General features: G+C 37.3%; 1 protein-coding gene and 1 pseudogene across 1 annotated transcript; one reads left to right on the top strand and one right to left on the bottom strand.

Moving 5' to 3' along the window:
• Positions 1-3,124: 3,124 nt before the first annotated feature.
• Positions 3,125-8,923, top strand: LOC108320730 (uncharacterized; annotated as a pseudogene).
• Positions 8,924-9,407: 484 nt separating this feature from the next.
• Positions 9,408-17,327, bottom strand: LOC108320721 (chaperone protein dnaJ GFA2, mitochondrial). Its single transcript, XM_017552236.2, has 16 exons — positions 17,253-17,327; positions 15,800-15,882; positions 14,589-14,672; positions 14,435-14,473; positions 13,745-13,834; positions 13,257-13,307; positions 13,085-13,172; positions 12,885-12,949; positions 12,725-12,799; positions 12,320-12,392; positions 10,915-11,006; positions 10,752-10,823; positions 10,342-10,398; positions 10,206-10,254; positions 9,962-10,028; positions 9,408-9,866 (listed from the first exon to the last, which is right to left on the bottom strand). The coding sequence occupies exons 1-16, from the start codon at positions 17,317-17,319 to the stop codon at positions 9,770-9,772; spliced, it is 1,149 nt and encodes a 382-aa protein (XP_017407725.1). The 5' UTR covers positions 17,320-17,327; the 3' UTR covers positions 9,408-9,769.
• Positions 17,328-17,459: the final 132 nt, after the last annotated feature.

Genomic DNA, 17,459 nt, shown 5'->3' with positions numbered 1-17,459 from the left:
ACTCCTTACACTCGTCCTAATCAATCGTCTCATGGAAGCGGATCACAAGCAATCGTTCCTGTCGGACAGTCTGGACATGGGAACGTTATTTGCTACCGGTGTGGAGGGCCACATTATAGGAATGTATGCCCTCAACTAACTGGAGGAAAGCACTGCACTCTTTGTGGAAGGAACGGACACTCAGAAAACGAGTGCAATGTGAGCGGACGTGCAGTGACGAGACCACCTGTTGCTGGAAGGAATCAGCCGAGAGGTGGTAGAGCGCAAGCAGTAGGGCGAGTGTATGCTATCACGGGAGCGGAGGCAGCAAGCGCAGGTAATCTCATAACTGGTGAATGCTTGCTGTATGGAATGCCATGTAATGTACTATATGATTCGGGGGCAACACACTCCTTCATATCGAAGGCGTGCGTTGATAAGTTGGGGATAGCTGAGAGCGAGATGCATTTTGATTTGGTGGTATCGACACCAGCTGCTGGTGAAGTTAGGACGTCTACCATGTGTGCTAGATGCCCTATTGAGGTAGAAGGACGTAGGTACAAGGTGAATCTCATCTGTTTGCCCCTTAAAGACTTAGAAGTAATTCTGGGAATGGATTGGCTGAATACCAATCGCATTCTCATAGATTGTGGAGCTAAAGAGTTAATTTTTCCTGGAGAAGATGAAGAGGAGTTGAGTGTGACGCTCAGTTAATTGAAAGAAGACATTATGGAAGGAGCAAGCTGTTTCCTGATCATGACGCATGAGGATCAGGAGTTCGTAGGATTGGGAAAGGGACGAATGTCCAGGGAGAGTAGTGTTGAACGAACGGTCGTGGACGAGTTTCCAGACGTTTTTCCAGAAGAGATCCCTGGACTGCCTCCGGCTCGTGAGGTTGAATTCACCATAGACTTGGTGACAACGGCAGCACCTATCTCAGTTCAACCTTACCGAATGGCGCCTGCAGAGTTGGTTGAACTCAAAGAACAGATTGAAGAGCTAATGGAGAAGCAATTCATAAGACCGAGCGTATCGCCCTGGGGAGCGCCTGTGCTCTTAGTGAAGAAGAAGGATGGCAGCTCTCGGTTGTGTATAGACTACAGACAATTGAACAAGCTGACCATCAAGAACAAATACCCCTTGCCAAGGATTGATGACTTGTTGGATCAACTGCATGGTGCAACGGTGTTCTCTAAGATAGACTTACGTTCGGGATATCATCAGATTAGGGTGAAGGAGGACGACATTCAGAAGACAGCGTTCAGGTCTCGTTATGGACACTACGAGTATGTAGTGATGCCATTTGGAGTGACGAACGCTCCTGCTGTGTTCATGGATTATATGAACCGCATCTTCCGGCCGTACTTGGACAAGTTTGTGGTCGTCTTCATAGATGATATTCTCATCTACTCCAAGACACAAGCCGAGCATGAAGAACACTTGAGGGCAGTGCTGAGCGTATTGAGAGAAAAGGAATTGTATGCAAAGCTGTCCAAGTGTGAATTCTGGATGAAGGAGGTACAGTTTTTAGGCCATGTGGTATCGGCTGAAGGTATTTCAGTGGATCCATCTAAAGTGAGAGCAGTGTTGGATTGGAAGAGCCCACGTTCTGTCACGGAAGTGAGGAGTTTTGTTGGACTGGCGGGCTACTACAGACGCTTCATAGAAGGGTTCGCCAAGATAGTAGCCCCGCTAACTCAGTTGACCAGGAAGGATCAGCCGTTCGCTTGGACTGATCTGTGTGAAGAGCGTTTCCAGGAGCTGAAAGTGAAGTTGACGAGCGCTCCTGTATTAATCATTCCGGACACGTCCAAGCCCTTTGAAGTCTACTGTGACGCGTCGCATCAAGGGTTGGGCTGTGTGCTTATGCAAGAGAGACGAGCGGTAGCATACGCGTCTCGTCAGTTGAAGATTCACGAACGCACCTATCCAACGCACGACCTAGAATTGGCAGCGGTCGTCTTTGCACTGAAGATTTGGAGGCATTACTTGTACGGATCTACGTTCCAAGTTTTCAGTGACCACAAGAGCCTCAAATATTTGTTTGATTAGAAGGAGCTGAATATGAGGCAAAGACGTTGGTTAGAGTTCTTAAAAGACTATGAATTTGAGTTGCTCTATCATCCTGGGAAGGCCAATGTAGTGGCGGACGCCCTAAGCAGGAAGACAGTGCATGTCTCGTTAATGATGGTGAAGGAGCTGCACTTAGTGGAGAGTTTCAGAGATCTAAGGTTACAGTTTGAGTTGGAACCGAACAGCATCAAGTGCTGTAACCTTAGAATATCCAGCAATGTAATTGATCGTATCAGGATGAAGCAACGCGAGGACGAGGACCTGGTGAAGATTTTAAGTACGCTCGGTTCGGATCAAGCCAAAGAATTCAATACGGGGACGGACGGCCTATTACGATACTTGGATAGGACGTGCGTTCCTAATGATGGCGAGCTGAAGCGGATCATATTGGAGGAAGCGCATCATAGTCGTCTTAGCATACATCCTGGTATGACTAAGATGTATAAGGATCTTAGGCAGTCGTTCTGGTGGCCTGGAATGAAGAATGATGTCGCTCGTTTTGTGGCATCTTGCTTGACCTGTCAACGTGCAAAGGCTGAACACCAACGACCAGGCGGATTGCTTCAACAATTGGAGATTCCTGAATGGAAGTGGGACAGCATTTCCATGGACTTTGTGACTCATCTACCACGAACGGTTAGGAATCATGACTCAATCTGGGTGATCGTGGACAGACTAACGAAGAGCGCCCACTTCCTGCCCGTGAACTTGAAGATGTCGATGACTAATTTGGCCAAATTGTATATAAATGAGATCGTTCGTCTGCATGGAGTGCCTTCAAGCATAGTTTCTGACCGAGACACGAGGTTTACATCTCGGTTTTGGCAATCGTTACAAGGTGAATTGGGAAGCAAGCTGCAGATGAGTTCAGCATATCATCCGCAAACGGACGGCCAATCTGAAAGGACTATCCAGACGTTGGAAGATTTATTGAGGACGTGCGTCCTAGACCACTTAGGCGCATGGGATGAGGTCTTGCCTCTGGTGGAGTTCGCGTACAACAATAGTTTCCAGTCTAGCATTGGAATGGCGTCGTTTGAAGCTCTCTATGGGAGGAAATGCCGAACACCACTTTGCTGGTTCCAAGAGGGAGAGAACGTGCTAACTGGACCTGAACTCATCCAACAAACAACTGACAAAGTGAAGTTAATCCAGGAGAGATTGAAGACGTCACTGAGCAGACAGAAATCTTATGCGGATAGAAGAAGACCTTTGGAGTTTGCTGCAGGAGATCACGTGTTCTTGAGACTCAATCCGATCACTGGAGTAGGCAGAGTCATTCGTCCAAAGAAGCTGTCTCCCAAGTTCATAGGGCCGTATCAGATTCTGAAGAAGATTGGACCAGTGGCCTACGAACTTGCCTTGCCTCCCCAGCTATCAAACCTTCATCCTGTCTTCCACGTCTCACAACTCAGAAAGTATATAGCCAATCCCTCTCATGTCTTAGAACTGGAAGACATTCACCTACAACCGAACCGAACGCTGGAGTTGCAACCAGTCCGCATTGAAGACGTTCGCACCAAGCTACACAAGAGAAAGGACGTTAGTTTAGTGAAAGTGGTGTGGGATGCCAAGACTGGAGATTCAACGTGGGAAGTGGAGAGTGCAATGAGGGACTTATATCCGCATTTGTTTGCATGTAATTTATGAATTTTCGAGGACGAAAATTTGTGTAGTTAGGGAGAATGTGAGACCCTAGAAATTAACTCTGTAAATTACTTATCATATCATCATTAATGCAACCCACAATCAATGTGTAATCCCCTTAAAAACCCACTCCCAACTCTGATTTCATTTCTGCTGTGCATGAAAAGCTGAGCCAAAATCATTCCTCTGGAAAACATTAAAAACGCACCAATCTTTGCATGCACGCACGCCACGTGTCACGGGAGAAGCTTCCAAAGCAGGGTTTGGTGTGCAGGTGGCAGGATGGGAGACGCTCATCCGTTTTGACGTGGCAATCCACAAAATCGGAGTTTTGAGAAACTCTCTCTCACTTGCATGCACACTTCGTCTTCCCCCAGAACCTAACACCTCCATTTTTCTCCAACTTCTCTCTAAAACCAGCAAACTTCTCTCTACTGTAACCTCTCATTTTCTTCTCCAAATCCCATTTCAGAACCATAGGAACGTTTCCAGAGACGCGGACGTTAGTTTGAACCGAACAGAATTTGATTCTAAGCTGGTAAGTTCCTTCCTCTAGTAGTTCGTCCATTAGGGTTTCATTCTAAACCATGTCTTCAGTTCATGCATGGACTGTTTCTGAGAAATCTCTGATTTTTGGTGTTTGGATAAAGGGTTAGATTTAGTAGAAAGAACTTGAGTGGCTGTTGCGTATAAAAGAGCTGTAGTTGGACGTGTGGAAGTTATATTTTAGGGCGTACACTGCTATCCAGGTAAGGGAAGCTTATATGTTTAATTTATACCTGCATGTTGTGTAAATTGGATTGCATGTATGAAAAGTATGAGGTTGAGCTGTATGAACGATTGCTGATATCTGGTATGAAATCTGGTTTTGATTTATTTGTCATGAACGAGCCCTGCCTGTATGTATTGAATACGTTGTGGACTTTGATTGAAATGCATGTTGGTTTGATACGTATGAAAAATGGATGTTTTGTTGTGTGAAGTAAATCTGAATGTTGATGTTGAATATGAAGTTACTGGAATGAAATTATAAAGTTCATAAATTTGAGAATCCTATGAATTATAAAGTATAAAGTTTAAATGTTGAAATCTGGAAAATTTGCTAAGGTTGAAAAATCTGGAATTTTATTCATCCCTATTGATAAATGACGCCCGTCACTGTACGGTCTTAAACCGTTCGGTTTCCCCTTAAAATAACTTAGAATGAAATTCCTTCATTTGGAAAGAATTATGTTTGTGAGCGAGCGTCCCCATTTGAATATTCGAGAACGTTCGACCTCATGTCGAGCGTTCGTCTTTGAGAGCGTTCGACTTCATGTCGAGCGTTCGTTTTCGAGAGCGTTCGACCTCATGTCGAGCGTTCGTATTTGAGAGCGTTCGACTTCATGTCGAGCGTTCGTTTTCGAGAGCGTTCGACCTCATGTCGAGCGTTCGTCTTTGAGAGCGTTCGACTTCATGTCGAGCGTTCGTTTTCGAGAGCGTTCGACCTCATGTCGAGCGTTCGACTTCATGTCGAGCGTTCGTTTTCGAGAGCGTTCGACCTCATGTCGAGCGTTCGTCTTTGAGAGCGTTCGACCTCATGTCGAGCGTTCGTCTTTGAGAGCGTTCGACCTCATGTCGAGCGATCGCCTTCGAGAGCGTTCGACTTTATGTCGAGCGTTCGCCTTTGATAGCGTTCGGCCCTATGTCGAGCGTGCGTCTTTGATAGCGTTCGGCCTCTTTGATGAACGTTCGTCCTTATTCTCAATTTCTTATTTAGCATTCTTCTTATATTGAATCTGGTCCAAGGTATTTATTTTGAAATCTTCTAAGTACCAATACACTTCAAATTGAGTCAGTGCAATTGACTGGTCAAACAGAGAGTCACGTATGATCATCCAGTACTATGCTTGAACGCTCGTCCTATTTCTTCAAAGGACTGAACGTTCGTTCTTTTGTGCTCTTAAAGTTAAACATGAGATTGGTTTTGAATTATGATAAATTACAGTGCGAACGTTATATCAGGTGATTTTATGATTTTGGAATTTGAACGAGCGTTCCAAGGAGGAACGTCTCAGTTATATTAAATATTAAATTTGATAAAGTATGAACATGGATAAGTTAGTCCAGGCTTGGTCCATCCTGATGTTCCGTGATACTCATCTTCACGTAGAAGGGGGTAGTCATGCGTGGGAATGGCAGGAGGTTCTTCGTCCATCGCTTAGATATGGGCGAAGGATTAACCTCGAGTGGCAGCTGTTGAGGGTATCCCAGTTACTACATCACTCGGGTGCAAGGACGCTTGTAACTACATGGTTCATACAGTCCGAACGGTCGTCTATTAGTCATATAAATTACTATGTTACATTACGTTAAATTGTATGTTGTGCGTGTGCATCTAAATGTTGATTGTGTATGTTGAACGTATGAATTAAATATCATAAGCTTACCCTTGCATTTTCCTTTGTGTTGTATACTGTCCATGTATCTCCCGTCTTGTCAAAATGCAATGATCATCCGTTGTGGGTGTGAGCAGATGTTGGTGCATCTCTTGGAGAAATGCTGGAAGAAGAAAATTTGGAAGATGCAAATCTGGTCGAGGTAGAAGTCAAGGCCGAGCCTTAGAACGCTCGTTAGATTAGTGATGTAAATGGTAGAGTAGTTGGACGTTCGGTTAAGTGTTTTTGTAAAACCGTTCGTCCTGTTTATATCGGAATTTTATTTTGAGCGTACGTTCTTCTGTACTAAGCCGTTCGGCTTCTTTTTAATTCTGGGTTAATGCAAAGACTGTTTAGGTTACTGTTAATTGTAATTAATTCTGAATTATAGTGATTACTGTATTTTGGGATGTTACAGTTGACTAGGGATGAATCCAGAGATGGATTCAAATATTGGTCAACATTGTTACCAACAAAATTTTGGACTAATAGTGAGGTACTGTTCTTCCCCAAGCTCATTGTTCACAAGCCTTGCGAACAATAACAGCAACATCAAACATCGTTTGTGTCAATGGTTAGACTTTCAGAAGTAACCATAATCATCAGCAGCACCAGGATTATCCTTCCACCACAAGTTCTGAAATGGAGACAAGTTTATTTCTTCCAATGATTCTGAGCCTTTGCAAGAGTTTGGAGGGAAGCCATTGAAGAAGAAGCCTGGGACTCTGTTTCACAACCATCACATTCACCTCAGATAGCAAGTTCAACGCCTTCCTATGCCAAAAGGTTCTCTAAGGGCAGCACGCAATGATTTTGATGGATCATTCAGTGCAGTGAATTCCATGGCTTCACAGAATTCCACGAAAAAAATGGTTGCTTCCACCAATTGCTCCAATCTCTTTAAGCAAAAGAGTTTCCCTGCAGGATTTTTATCCAATTACTCAGTTGATAATGGTGAGACCTTTCATCTTGGTAGCTGTCATGGAATTTCATCTGAGTTAAACTTTCGTTTAAAGATTTTTAGATTAATTAAAAATTATCCAAAATATGATTTTCAAAATAATTATGATGAAAGTAAATAACCTTACCATACATGAAAATCTATAATTGGATTCATATTCTTAGAGTGTTCTATTAAATTGATTTCATTTGTGTAAATTTTCTTCATCCTATGGATGATGATAATGTGTTCTCTCATGTGTGTCAAATTCAAAAGGATTTTTACATAAAATCAATTTGGTCATGTGAATAAAACCAACTGAGGCTTACTTGTGCAGTACATTTCGAATTTACTCCCACAAAAATTTAAAACGAAATTACATGGAGACAATAGGAAATGAGTTTTAAATTACTATTTTGCAAATTAAACTTCGGATGGTGATTGTTTATTCACTTGTGAGCTTGAATTTTCATATTATATTGGACTCGGAATCTTCCTACCCTCGTAGAAAAGTAACCCTTTATTGTGAGACTTGTTACCTTTTTATAAATGATTAGTTTGAAGAAAATGGATTGAATTTTTATATGTTATTCAGTTAACAATTTATCCTTGTTTTTACACACTTCTAGTATCAAGATATTTGTCATTACTTATATACATTTATGCTATTAATTTTCATTTTTGTAACTAACTGTGCATTTCTACCATAAAATCATATTAATTATTTATACACTACTAATTATTTCTATTTTTGATACTTTAAACTACTATTTATATTCCCGTCTTTAATTATTTTTCTTATTCCATAAACCTTTCCATCTCTATCACTAACTACTTTTCTTCCTATTTAACCATTTTATTTTCAGGTTTTTAATTATTTCCAACTCTTTATACTCTCTCTACTAACTTTCATTAATGTATTAATTATATATATATATATATATATATATATATAGAGAGAGAGAGAGAGAGAGAGAGATAATTATTTCAACTTAACACACTAATCTTGAACATTTTAAAGGAGTATTTTGGTTTTTCTGCCCAGATAAACATTTAAGCAAAAACTTCCGATTTTTGCTTCTAACAAAAATGTGCATGTGACATGTATCCCACGTGGCAAAATAATCTACGCCCGTGGATAGCTGCGGCGACGGATAGTTACTATCCGCGGATATTTATTATTTGCGAATAATGGGTAGCGGGTATTTTAATACCCACTTCTAAACGAATCGGATGCGGGTATTATATTATCCAACCCGTAGATATCCGTTACCCAAAAAAGTAAAATTAAAAATTTAATTAATATTTTTTAAAATTAATTTTTTTATTACTCTTAAAAAAGGAAAATTTTAATAACAATGACTTAGGATTTCTTTTAATTTTTAAAGAAAAAAAGAAAAAATAGGTCACATTACTTTTGACCTAAAACCCTAATAGAGATATCAGACATATACATAGAATCCCATTAGAAAATTTTCTCTTAACAGAGGACTCTTTTCTTCTTCCTTCTGATTTAGCTCGCGCAGGGAGTAGGCTCCATTCCCTATTCTTCTCTCTCTTAGTTCTAATTGGGGTTTTGTTCTGATTTGGGATTTGAAATTAGGGTTTTATTTGTTATCTGATTTTGGGGTTTTTTTTGTAAGTTTTGATTTGCGTTTTGAAAGTTCGTTTCTTGATTTCTTCCCTGTTGATTGGTGACGCGTTTTTGGGGTTATGATTCGAATGAGTGTTTTGAGTTTTTTGGATTTTAGTTTATTGATGCAGATTGGATTTTTTAAGACCTTGGTGGTTATCGCAGTTTGGAGATTTCTATGATTACATTCGTTCTCAGAATTTGGGTTTAGGATTCATGTTTGCGTTCTCTTGAAAATTCTTTATCTCTCTGTTTCATACATTGATAGGTATTTGTGGATTAATCTTGTGACTAAATTGAGACTTCACGTAATGTTTCTTCCTCATAATTTTTTTTCAAAATTCAGTATTTATTACTTGTTTAAAAATTACATTATGTTTTTTTAATATGTAACAAATATATTAAATTGTTCTCTTTAACTTTTAATTTAATTTAAACCTTATTTAAAAATTCACTAAATATATTTTTTAAATATTTATGGATTGAAAACGAGTATCCAATGAGTATCCGCGAGTTGAAAAAAATCTGCGAATTTTTTTATGCAAATATCCAACGGATAGCAAGTCGAGTTACGAATACGATTTTCTGCATACAGATCGAATTGCAGATAGACATTATCCGTGTCCGATTTGACCCGTTGCCATCCCTAATCCCACCTAATGTAAAAACAAACAGAGACAAGTTATAAGTAATGTTCAGCTCAAATAGGCGAAACTAATTCTTGAAAAGGAGGCTACTTTTAGATTAGGTAGCATATCAATCCCAGACCCAGTAAAGGTTAGTTTAACCATTATGGTACAAAAAGAATGACAGTATGTGAATTGCACACCTGTTAAAAGAAAAATATATACAAAATTGACTACAATTCCATTGATGTATAGGATCAAGGGAAATTATCTTCTAAATACTAACCTTTCAAATTTGGATTGACAGTATGACAAAAATATTACATACACTATGTGGATGCGAAAGCAAAAAAAAAACTTTAATGCTCCTACAAAATTTCTAATAGCAGGTGGGTTCCCACCCAGTTGAGCATGACTTTCCCATAAACAAATAGTGGAGATTCTGCAGATATTTTCAACCAGAAGCTGAAGCACTTCTCCGTTTATCAAATTCCTCTTGCTCTTCCTTGGCAAACTCTTCAATCAACTCTCGTTGTCTCTGTGTCAGGTTTCTGTAATAACATTTCAAATACAGACGTTTTATATGCTAAGCATCATCCATCATAGAACCTAAACACGGAGTACAAGGAGGAGCAAACAGACTCACGTTGGGATGTTGACATTAAAATGAACATATTGATCCCCAAATGTGTAAGAATTTTTTGTCTTGATCCCTGTTAAAAGAATAAACAAAGATTAGAATGATGAAAGAAATGTGCTTAAGGGCTTACACTAGAGAAGCCTTTAAGAATTCATGCAGCATGATGTCCATACATACTAAATAAATTGACAAATTGTCTCAAAATTAAGAAAAATTCAACGATTTTGGAAAAGGGTATTAAATTGCTTACCTTTCTTTTTCAAAACCACTTTCTGACCAGGTTGGGTGCCTGGACGAACCTGCCAAACAAGACCCATGAATCAAACTTCCCCAGTTACTGAAAGTGCCATAAGAAATAATATTATGTACTGCGATATAATGCTAACCTTAAGTACAACTTCTCCAGTAAGAGTCGGGACTTGAATAGTTCCCCCCAAAATCGCCTGAAACCCGTGCATACCAAATTTCAAGTATTTAGTTTAATTACAATAAAATCTCTAAAAGCAACATAAACATGTAACAAGATCTTGTAAATCCCAATATTGACAATAAACTTCCATCACCAACCATATCCACACTACCACCACCACCACTACCACTGCTATCTTTCATAAACCAAACACATGTCAATCCACACTCTCTTGGGAACTCAATGGATGCAGTATAAACAAATATGTTGCTCCCAGACAATTATAAATCATCCAGTTAAACACAAACACAAGTGGATCGTGAGAAAACTTAACCAGATAACTGCACAAAATATTGCTGAAAGATTATCTTCGTGACTGATCATTACCTGAGTGATACTTAACACAGCATCTACGTGAATATCAGATCCTTCTCTGCGAAAAACAGGGTCTTCTCTAACCTGAAAAAAAAACAGAAATGAAAATGCGGAGTTTAGAAGTATTAACAATTTAAAAAGCGACTTCCAACTTCCAAGCTATTGAATTAAGTACCTTGATAGTAACATAGAGATCACCATGATGATCTCTATCAGGATCTGCTCCACCACCTCCGAAAACCTTTATGGTCTCATTGGTGTCTATCCCTGAAATGTTAAAAACAAAATTAGCCAACTTATCACAGCTCGACCTAAGAAATAAGAGAAGGGATGCATACATATAGCAAGGCATAGATTAGAGTTGGCACATAGACGCATTATAACACATTGGATGAATATGGTCCACTAATGCATTAAAAATTCAATTAATTTAATACTAAAAGTCCATTCAATCCATCCATTAACAATTTTTTATTGAGGTTATGCAATCCCTCCACAAAAATGATACTTTTTAAAATTATTACTAAGTGGTTTAAACTTAACTTAATCTTACAAAATTAGCTTGTAATGTAAAGAATGACTCTACTTATATATTGTATCTTAAAATATTCTTCCTTTCTCTCTTCTACATAATTTGTATGTTTTCCCAATGCTAGGTTGGTTTCATGACCAGTGGATTCGCTGTGTGGTTGTGTTGTGTTATGAAAGAAAAAAAAAATATTAAGGGAAATCCATTGCTGAACTAGATGCATATTTGAATGATCAATCATATGGCAAGGTCCAGGGAGAACCTCTCCAATATGAGGTGGTTTACAATATCATTGCCAATTCCGGCTAATTTAATCTTTCATTAGGGAGATTTAGGCTGCAAGTTTGTATAATGTTTTCAATATTAACAAGTACCAAAGTTTATAGTATTATGGGTGCAGAGAAGACCGTAGATATGTATAATACTGAAGTTGATTGAGTTTAATAATTTAAGTGGACTTTTGTGATCAATTTCCTTGATCAAATGTTGTATCCATACTCCATTAATATATCATGACAGATGAATATCATCACGTTTAGAAGTGTATCAATTTGTAAAAATAGTATACAAAATAGAGAGATAGAGATGAGGGGCAGTGTGAAAGAGAGGCTAGCATTTTTTTATCCAATGGATTTTACTTTTTTATTATTGAATAAAATTTGTGGATATTGAAAAATTGCGAATTAACTATTACCCATCCATATAAAATTAAATGGAAGTATAGAATCCGTTTTGTTAGCAATGGATACCATAGATTTACCTATAGATGAATGATAGATAAAACGAATTATTTTGCCAGTCCTAGCAGAGATAGAGCCAACATTAGTAAAATTCTTCAACTTTAGTATCTTAATAAAATTATTTAAAATTTAGGGCTTCCCAGCTTTAATCAGACATTAAGTATCTTCTTTCCTGCATGTTATTATTATGATTACTATGTTTAGTGGGTAGGTAGAGGAGTAGGCTAGCCTAAGTCTTTAGATGTCATATGCGCATGAACTACGTATCTAGCAGTAACAACACATCTCAAAAGAATTTAAATATTAATTACCAGGCATAATATCCAACTTGACCGACTTTGATCCTTTGACAACCTTCTCACCCCTGCAAGACTTGCAGAAATTCTGATACAGACAACAAAAGAAAAAAAGTTAATATTTACAAATATATTATCACAATTTTGTAATTAGTATGAAAAACCATCATATCAGCCATATGCGGCATTTAATCAACAGTGTTAATGTGTACTTTACAAAAGAGGGGAGAGGGCTAGTAGAAGAATAACTTTAGATGTAGAATTCTCCCAATCAGCAACAGTAAAATTAACATGAATAAAAAAGTTATGTGAATCACACTATCATTGAAACTCCATCCATCATATTGTCGTAGCGCAAAAATATGAAACAAAAAAAGACTTAATATTACAAAAGAAAAGGAGGGGTTATTTACACCATACCGATACAATTTTTCCAGTTCCCTTGCAGGTACCACAGGTACTCTCCATTCTGAATATGCCAGCTTGTACAAATAACTGATTGTTTCCAAATTATCAATTTAATAACACTTTGCTGACTTAAACTTTATAAAAGGGAAGTTATTTTCGAGACAATACTTACCACTCCTGACCCTTTACATCGCTTACAAGTTTCAGGTCTTGTACCAGGAGGAACACCACTCCCACCTGCAATAGTTAATTATGCAAAAGGTTTGTGGCTGAGAAATTCATTCGAGGTGCACTGACTTGAAAAAATACAAATCAATCTGAAAACAATATAGTAGTGACAGATAACAGTTCGGGGCTTGTTAATAAACATACCACAAGCATTACAAAGCATATCTGTTTCAAATGTTACAGTTTTGGTGCACCCTTGTACAGCTTCCATAAAAGATAGCTCAATAAAAGTCTGAAAAAAGAATTATTTAGATGGCTTTGGTCAAACAACTCCTAAGCATACTTAGAAGAGTCCACATATGAAGAAAGAATAAACCTTCACATCCTCTCCACCAATATTCTGATGGAAGAAGCTCTTGACAAAATCCTGTTGACCATTGAGAATTGAAAAAAAAAAAACAATTAGATTTCAAATGTGGAATGAATGCCACATGAAAGTCTATAGGCTTTTATATTTAATTAAACACTACATAATTACAAAAATAGAAATTTCAGGTGAAAAAAAACTGATGCATAATCAACCATCAATTAAAAGGAAAATTTTGAGTAAGTTTTATAACATACGTTTTTGTCTGAATGCTTAATTAATCATTTTATCTTTAGATTGAATAAGTAATCGAAGCTCCATTTCTACATCGTAAATTTTACAATTGAAATGAGATAATAATGACATTTTCTTATTAGTATGAAGTGCGAATGTAATCCCATAGTTCAAAAACAATGCAGGGCAACAAATAATGAAAGAAGTATCCCTAGTAGACACCATTAATAAAATAAAAAGGGAAGAAACTACCAAGTCCTTACATGATCACGGAATATCTGCTCGAAGGGATTGAAGCCACCCTCACCACCGAAACCAGTGCTTTGTTGGTTTACATAAGCATCATGACCAAGCTAGATATTTATATTAAAAGTGAATCAAATGAATAATCCATTCAACAATTTGAAAATACTCATTTAAGCAACAAACATGCACACGAAGTATGAGTTGTAATAAATCATGAAATAAACCTAATATGAAATGAAGAGCATAGAAATTGTAATAACGACAAAGCCAGAAACACTGTTGGAAATGTAAGCAAAAATTTCCTAGTGAGTACAGACACTACAAAATGAATGTTGTCTCCATTTAGATTTTTACAAGATATTAACTCAGGAAATGACCACATTCTCAGCTCTTTTAGAAATATCATCACTGTACACGAAGGAAAAATACCAAGGATAAGAATATTCATTATATTCCAACACAAAATACAAATGTGAATGTTACCCACTTCTTTCCTCAATTTTTTTCTTCGCAAGTATCCTTATGCAAAATTCTAATTCTCCATGACGCAGAATTCCACTTTCTAAATATTCCTATTCCCTCTTTTTCTTATTGCACTAAAGTTCATGTAAACTCATTCATCTTACAGTGCATCCCAACTCAGAAAAATGGGTAACAGAAAAATTGAGAGCAGCAGAACTAAAAAAGTAGTGGGGAAAATACTAAACCTGATCATACTGTTGTCGCCTTTCCTCATCCTTCAAAACCTACCACACAAGAAAAAAGACAACAAATAAGCAGTGAGCCAATTTAGTATATGAAAATTTCAAATAGACCTCTGGCAGTACATACGAAATGAAAACAAAAGCACCAAGGGTCCACCTCATATGCTATCGAGACTTCTTGAAACTTCTTTTCAGCTTCGGGATCATCTTTGTTTGTATCTGGATGGAGCCTTTTTGCAAGCTGCGGAGCATGAATAGAATTTAATAGAAAATAAGAATATATATTACTATCATTTTAGAAAGGTAATTGCTAAGCTGGCTAATCCTGTTTGATGACTTCATGTCAAAGTACAAAGATGAGAAAAAAGTAAGGATGAACTGAAGTATTTTCACAATTACGAAGCACAATATAAAATTGCATATTCAGATTTTAAAAACATATAAAACAAAATAACAACAATAGCCTCATTATCCTGTGACAGGTCAATATGTAAATTGATGTAGACCTCTCCTTATAGGAAAGTCATTAGTCTCACCTCCACAAACTCTTGCACTAGTAATTACCCCATTATAGAGTCTTGTATAGCCTAGATCAGATATAAGGAACATGGACACCTTTCTTTTCCAAAATCTTCCACAATGCATCTCATGACACTTTATCATAGACTTTTTCCAAGTAAAAATACTTGTAATTCTCTTTCTTTACTTTGATACCTTTCCATCAACCTCCTCAGAAGATAAATATCTTTGGTTGTAGATCTTCTTAACAAGAATGCAAATTGATTCTCCGCAATCCAAGTCTCTTCTTTTAATCTATGTTCAAACACTGTTTTCCCTTTATTTCATAGTGCTTCATAAGTTTTATCTCTTTGTAACGTGTTCAAATTTTGAATATCTCACTTGTTCGTACATATAGGAACCAAAATATCCATCCTCCATTCATACATTACTTTAAATCTCATAATTGTTTACACATGTTCAAGCTTCAATACAGCTCAAACTGAAATTTTGTTCTAGTAAGCCAAAATTTTCTCAACCTCGAGTTTCTAACCCTTCCCTATTACAAATTCTAATCCATCGTTGAAACAATTTACCAATCTCTTCTTCATCCCCTTCACTACACCACCAAGATTCTTTGTGTTTGTTTCACCTAAGATTACTTCGCATGTGTAACTAGGAAGTGGGTCAGACAACTATCTATTTTTTTCTATTCTACCATCATATTTCTTACCTATCTATTTTATTCCTCATCCCAACAAATCATCAGTGAATTGATAAATTTTAACCATGAAATGGATAAGATAGCTAAAGTCCACATATTTCAGTAACTAAATTCATAGATAATGACAATGGCAAGGGAAAACTTACCCCATAGTAAGCTTTCTTTATTTCCGAAGAACTTGCGTTCTTACTCACACCGAGAATATCATAATAGTCTCTTGCCAAAAATGCTGTAATAGAATTTGGGGAAAACAAACTGGTCATCAACATGCACGTGACAACTAACAAGTATGCATTCGGAAGCAAAGAGAGTACTGCATTTTGTGAAAGGTAAACGAACTTGAAACTCCTTCTGATTCCGCTAATAGCAAAAATCAAGTCATATTTATTTTAATCAAGACAAAAATAAAGAACCTTAAGTATTAATAATAGTTTGAAAATATGACTGATTTTATTATTCTCAATCATGAAAAATACATTCTCATATCCTCTACTTGTAATAATCTAATTCACCTAAAAAGGGAAATAGGGAAACTAGGTAAACAAAATAAAATAGAAGATTATATATCTATTTCCTCTAATTAGGAAGATTCTAAAGATATCTTCTCTAATTACAACACTCCCCCTCAAGTTGGTAAATGAATATCAATCATTCCCAACTTGCCTACAAGATCTTGAAATCTACCCAGAGGAAGCCCTTTTTGTAAAAATATCTGCTATTTGAAGTTTTATAGGAACATGAGTTGTAATCACAAAGCTTCTGTCAAGATTATCTTTGATGAAATGTCTGTCAATCTCAATGTGTTTGGTTTTGTCATGCTATACTGGATTATGGGCTATGCTCATGGCAGACTTATTGTCACAGTGTAGTTGCATCGGGTTCTCCACTTTGACTTTAAGATTATCCAAAATGATTTTCATCCAGAGTCCACACATTCCTTGAGCAAGAGCTCAAAATTCAACTTCTCACTAGAACGAGATACTCTATCTTGCTTTTTGCTTCTTCATGTTACCAGACTAACTCCAAGAAACACACAATACCCAAAAGTAGATTTTATGTCAGTAATAGAACCTGCATAGACAACATCAGTATATCTCTTCATAGTCAATGTGTCTTCCCTTTTGAATAATAGCCCCTTTCCAGGACTTGACTTCAAGTATTGGAGAATTTTGTCAACCGCTTGCATGTGTCTCTCTCTTGGATCATGCATAAATTGGCTCACTACACTAACTGCATAAGCAATGTTTGGTCTTATGTGTGATAGATAAATCAATTTTCCTACCAATCTCTGATATTGGGCCTTCTCTACAGGAGCACTTTCTTCACTTCCAATTTTGTAATTTTGCTCTATAGGAACTGTTGAGGTTCTACATCCCAGCTTTTCTGTTTCTTTGAGGAGATCAAGTACATATTTCCTTTGGGAGATGAAAAATCCGTTCTTGGAGTAGGCAACCTCTATTCCAAGAAAATATTTGAGTTTTCCTAGGTCTTTCATTTCAAATTGAGCTGCCAATTTATCTTTTAATGCCAATTTTTCTGTTTCATCATCTCCTGCAATAATCGTATCATCCACATAGACAAGCAATAGAGTGAGTTTACCTATAGAAGAGTGCTTTGTGAATAAAGTGTGATCTCCTTGACTTTGTCTGTATCCCAAGGAAACCATTGCTTTTGTAAATCTTTCAAACCATGCTCTAGGGGTTTGCTTAAGCCCATACAATGCTTTCTTCAAGAGGCATACCTTGTTTCTTTCATTTTTCACTTCAAAGCCTGGGGAATCTCCATGAACACTTCCTCTTCAGAACT

The sequence above is a fragment of the Vigna angularis genome, chromosome 5 (genome assembly GCF_016808095.1).
Source record: "Vigna angularis cultivar LongXiaoDou No.4 chromosome 5, ASM1680809v1, whole genome shotgun sequence".
NCBI classification, from domain to species: domain Eukaryota; kingdom Viridiplantae; phylum Streptophyta; class Magnoliopsida; order Fabales; family Fabaceae; genus Vigna; species Vigna angularis.
Note: the sequence above shows the minus strand (reverse complement) of the source record. Positions and strands in the feature narration are given on the sequence as shown.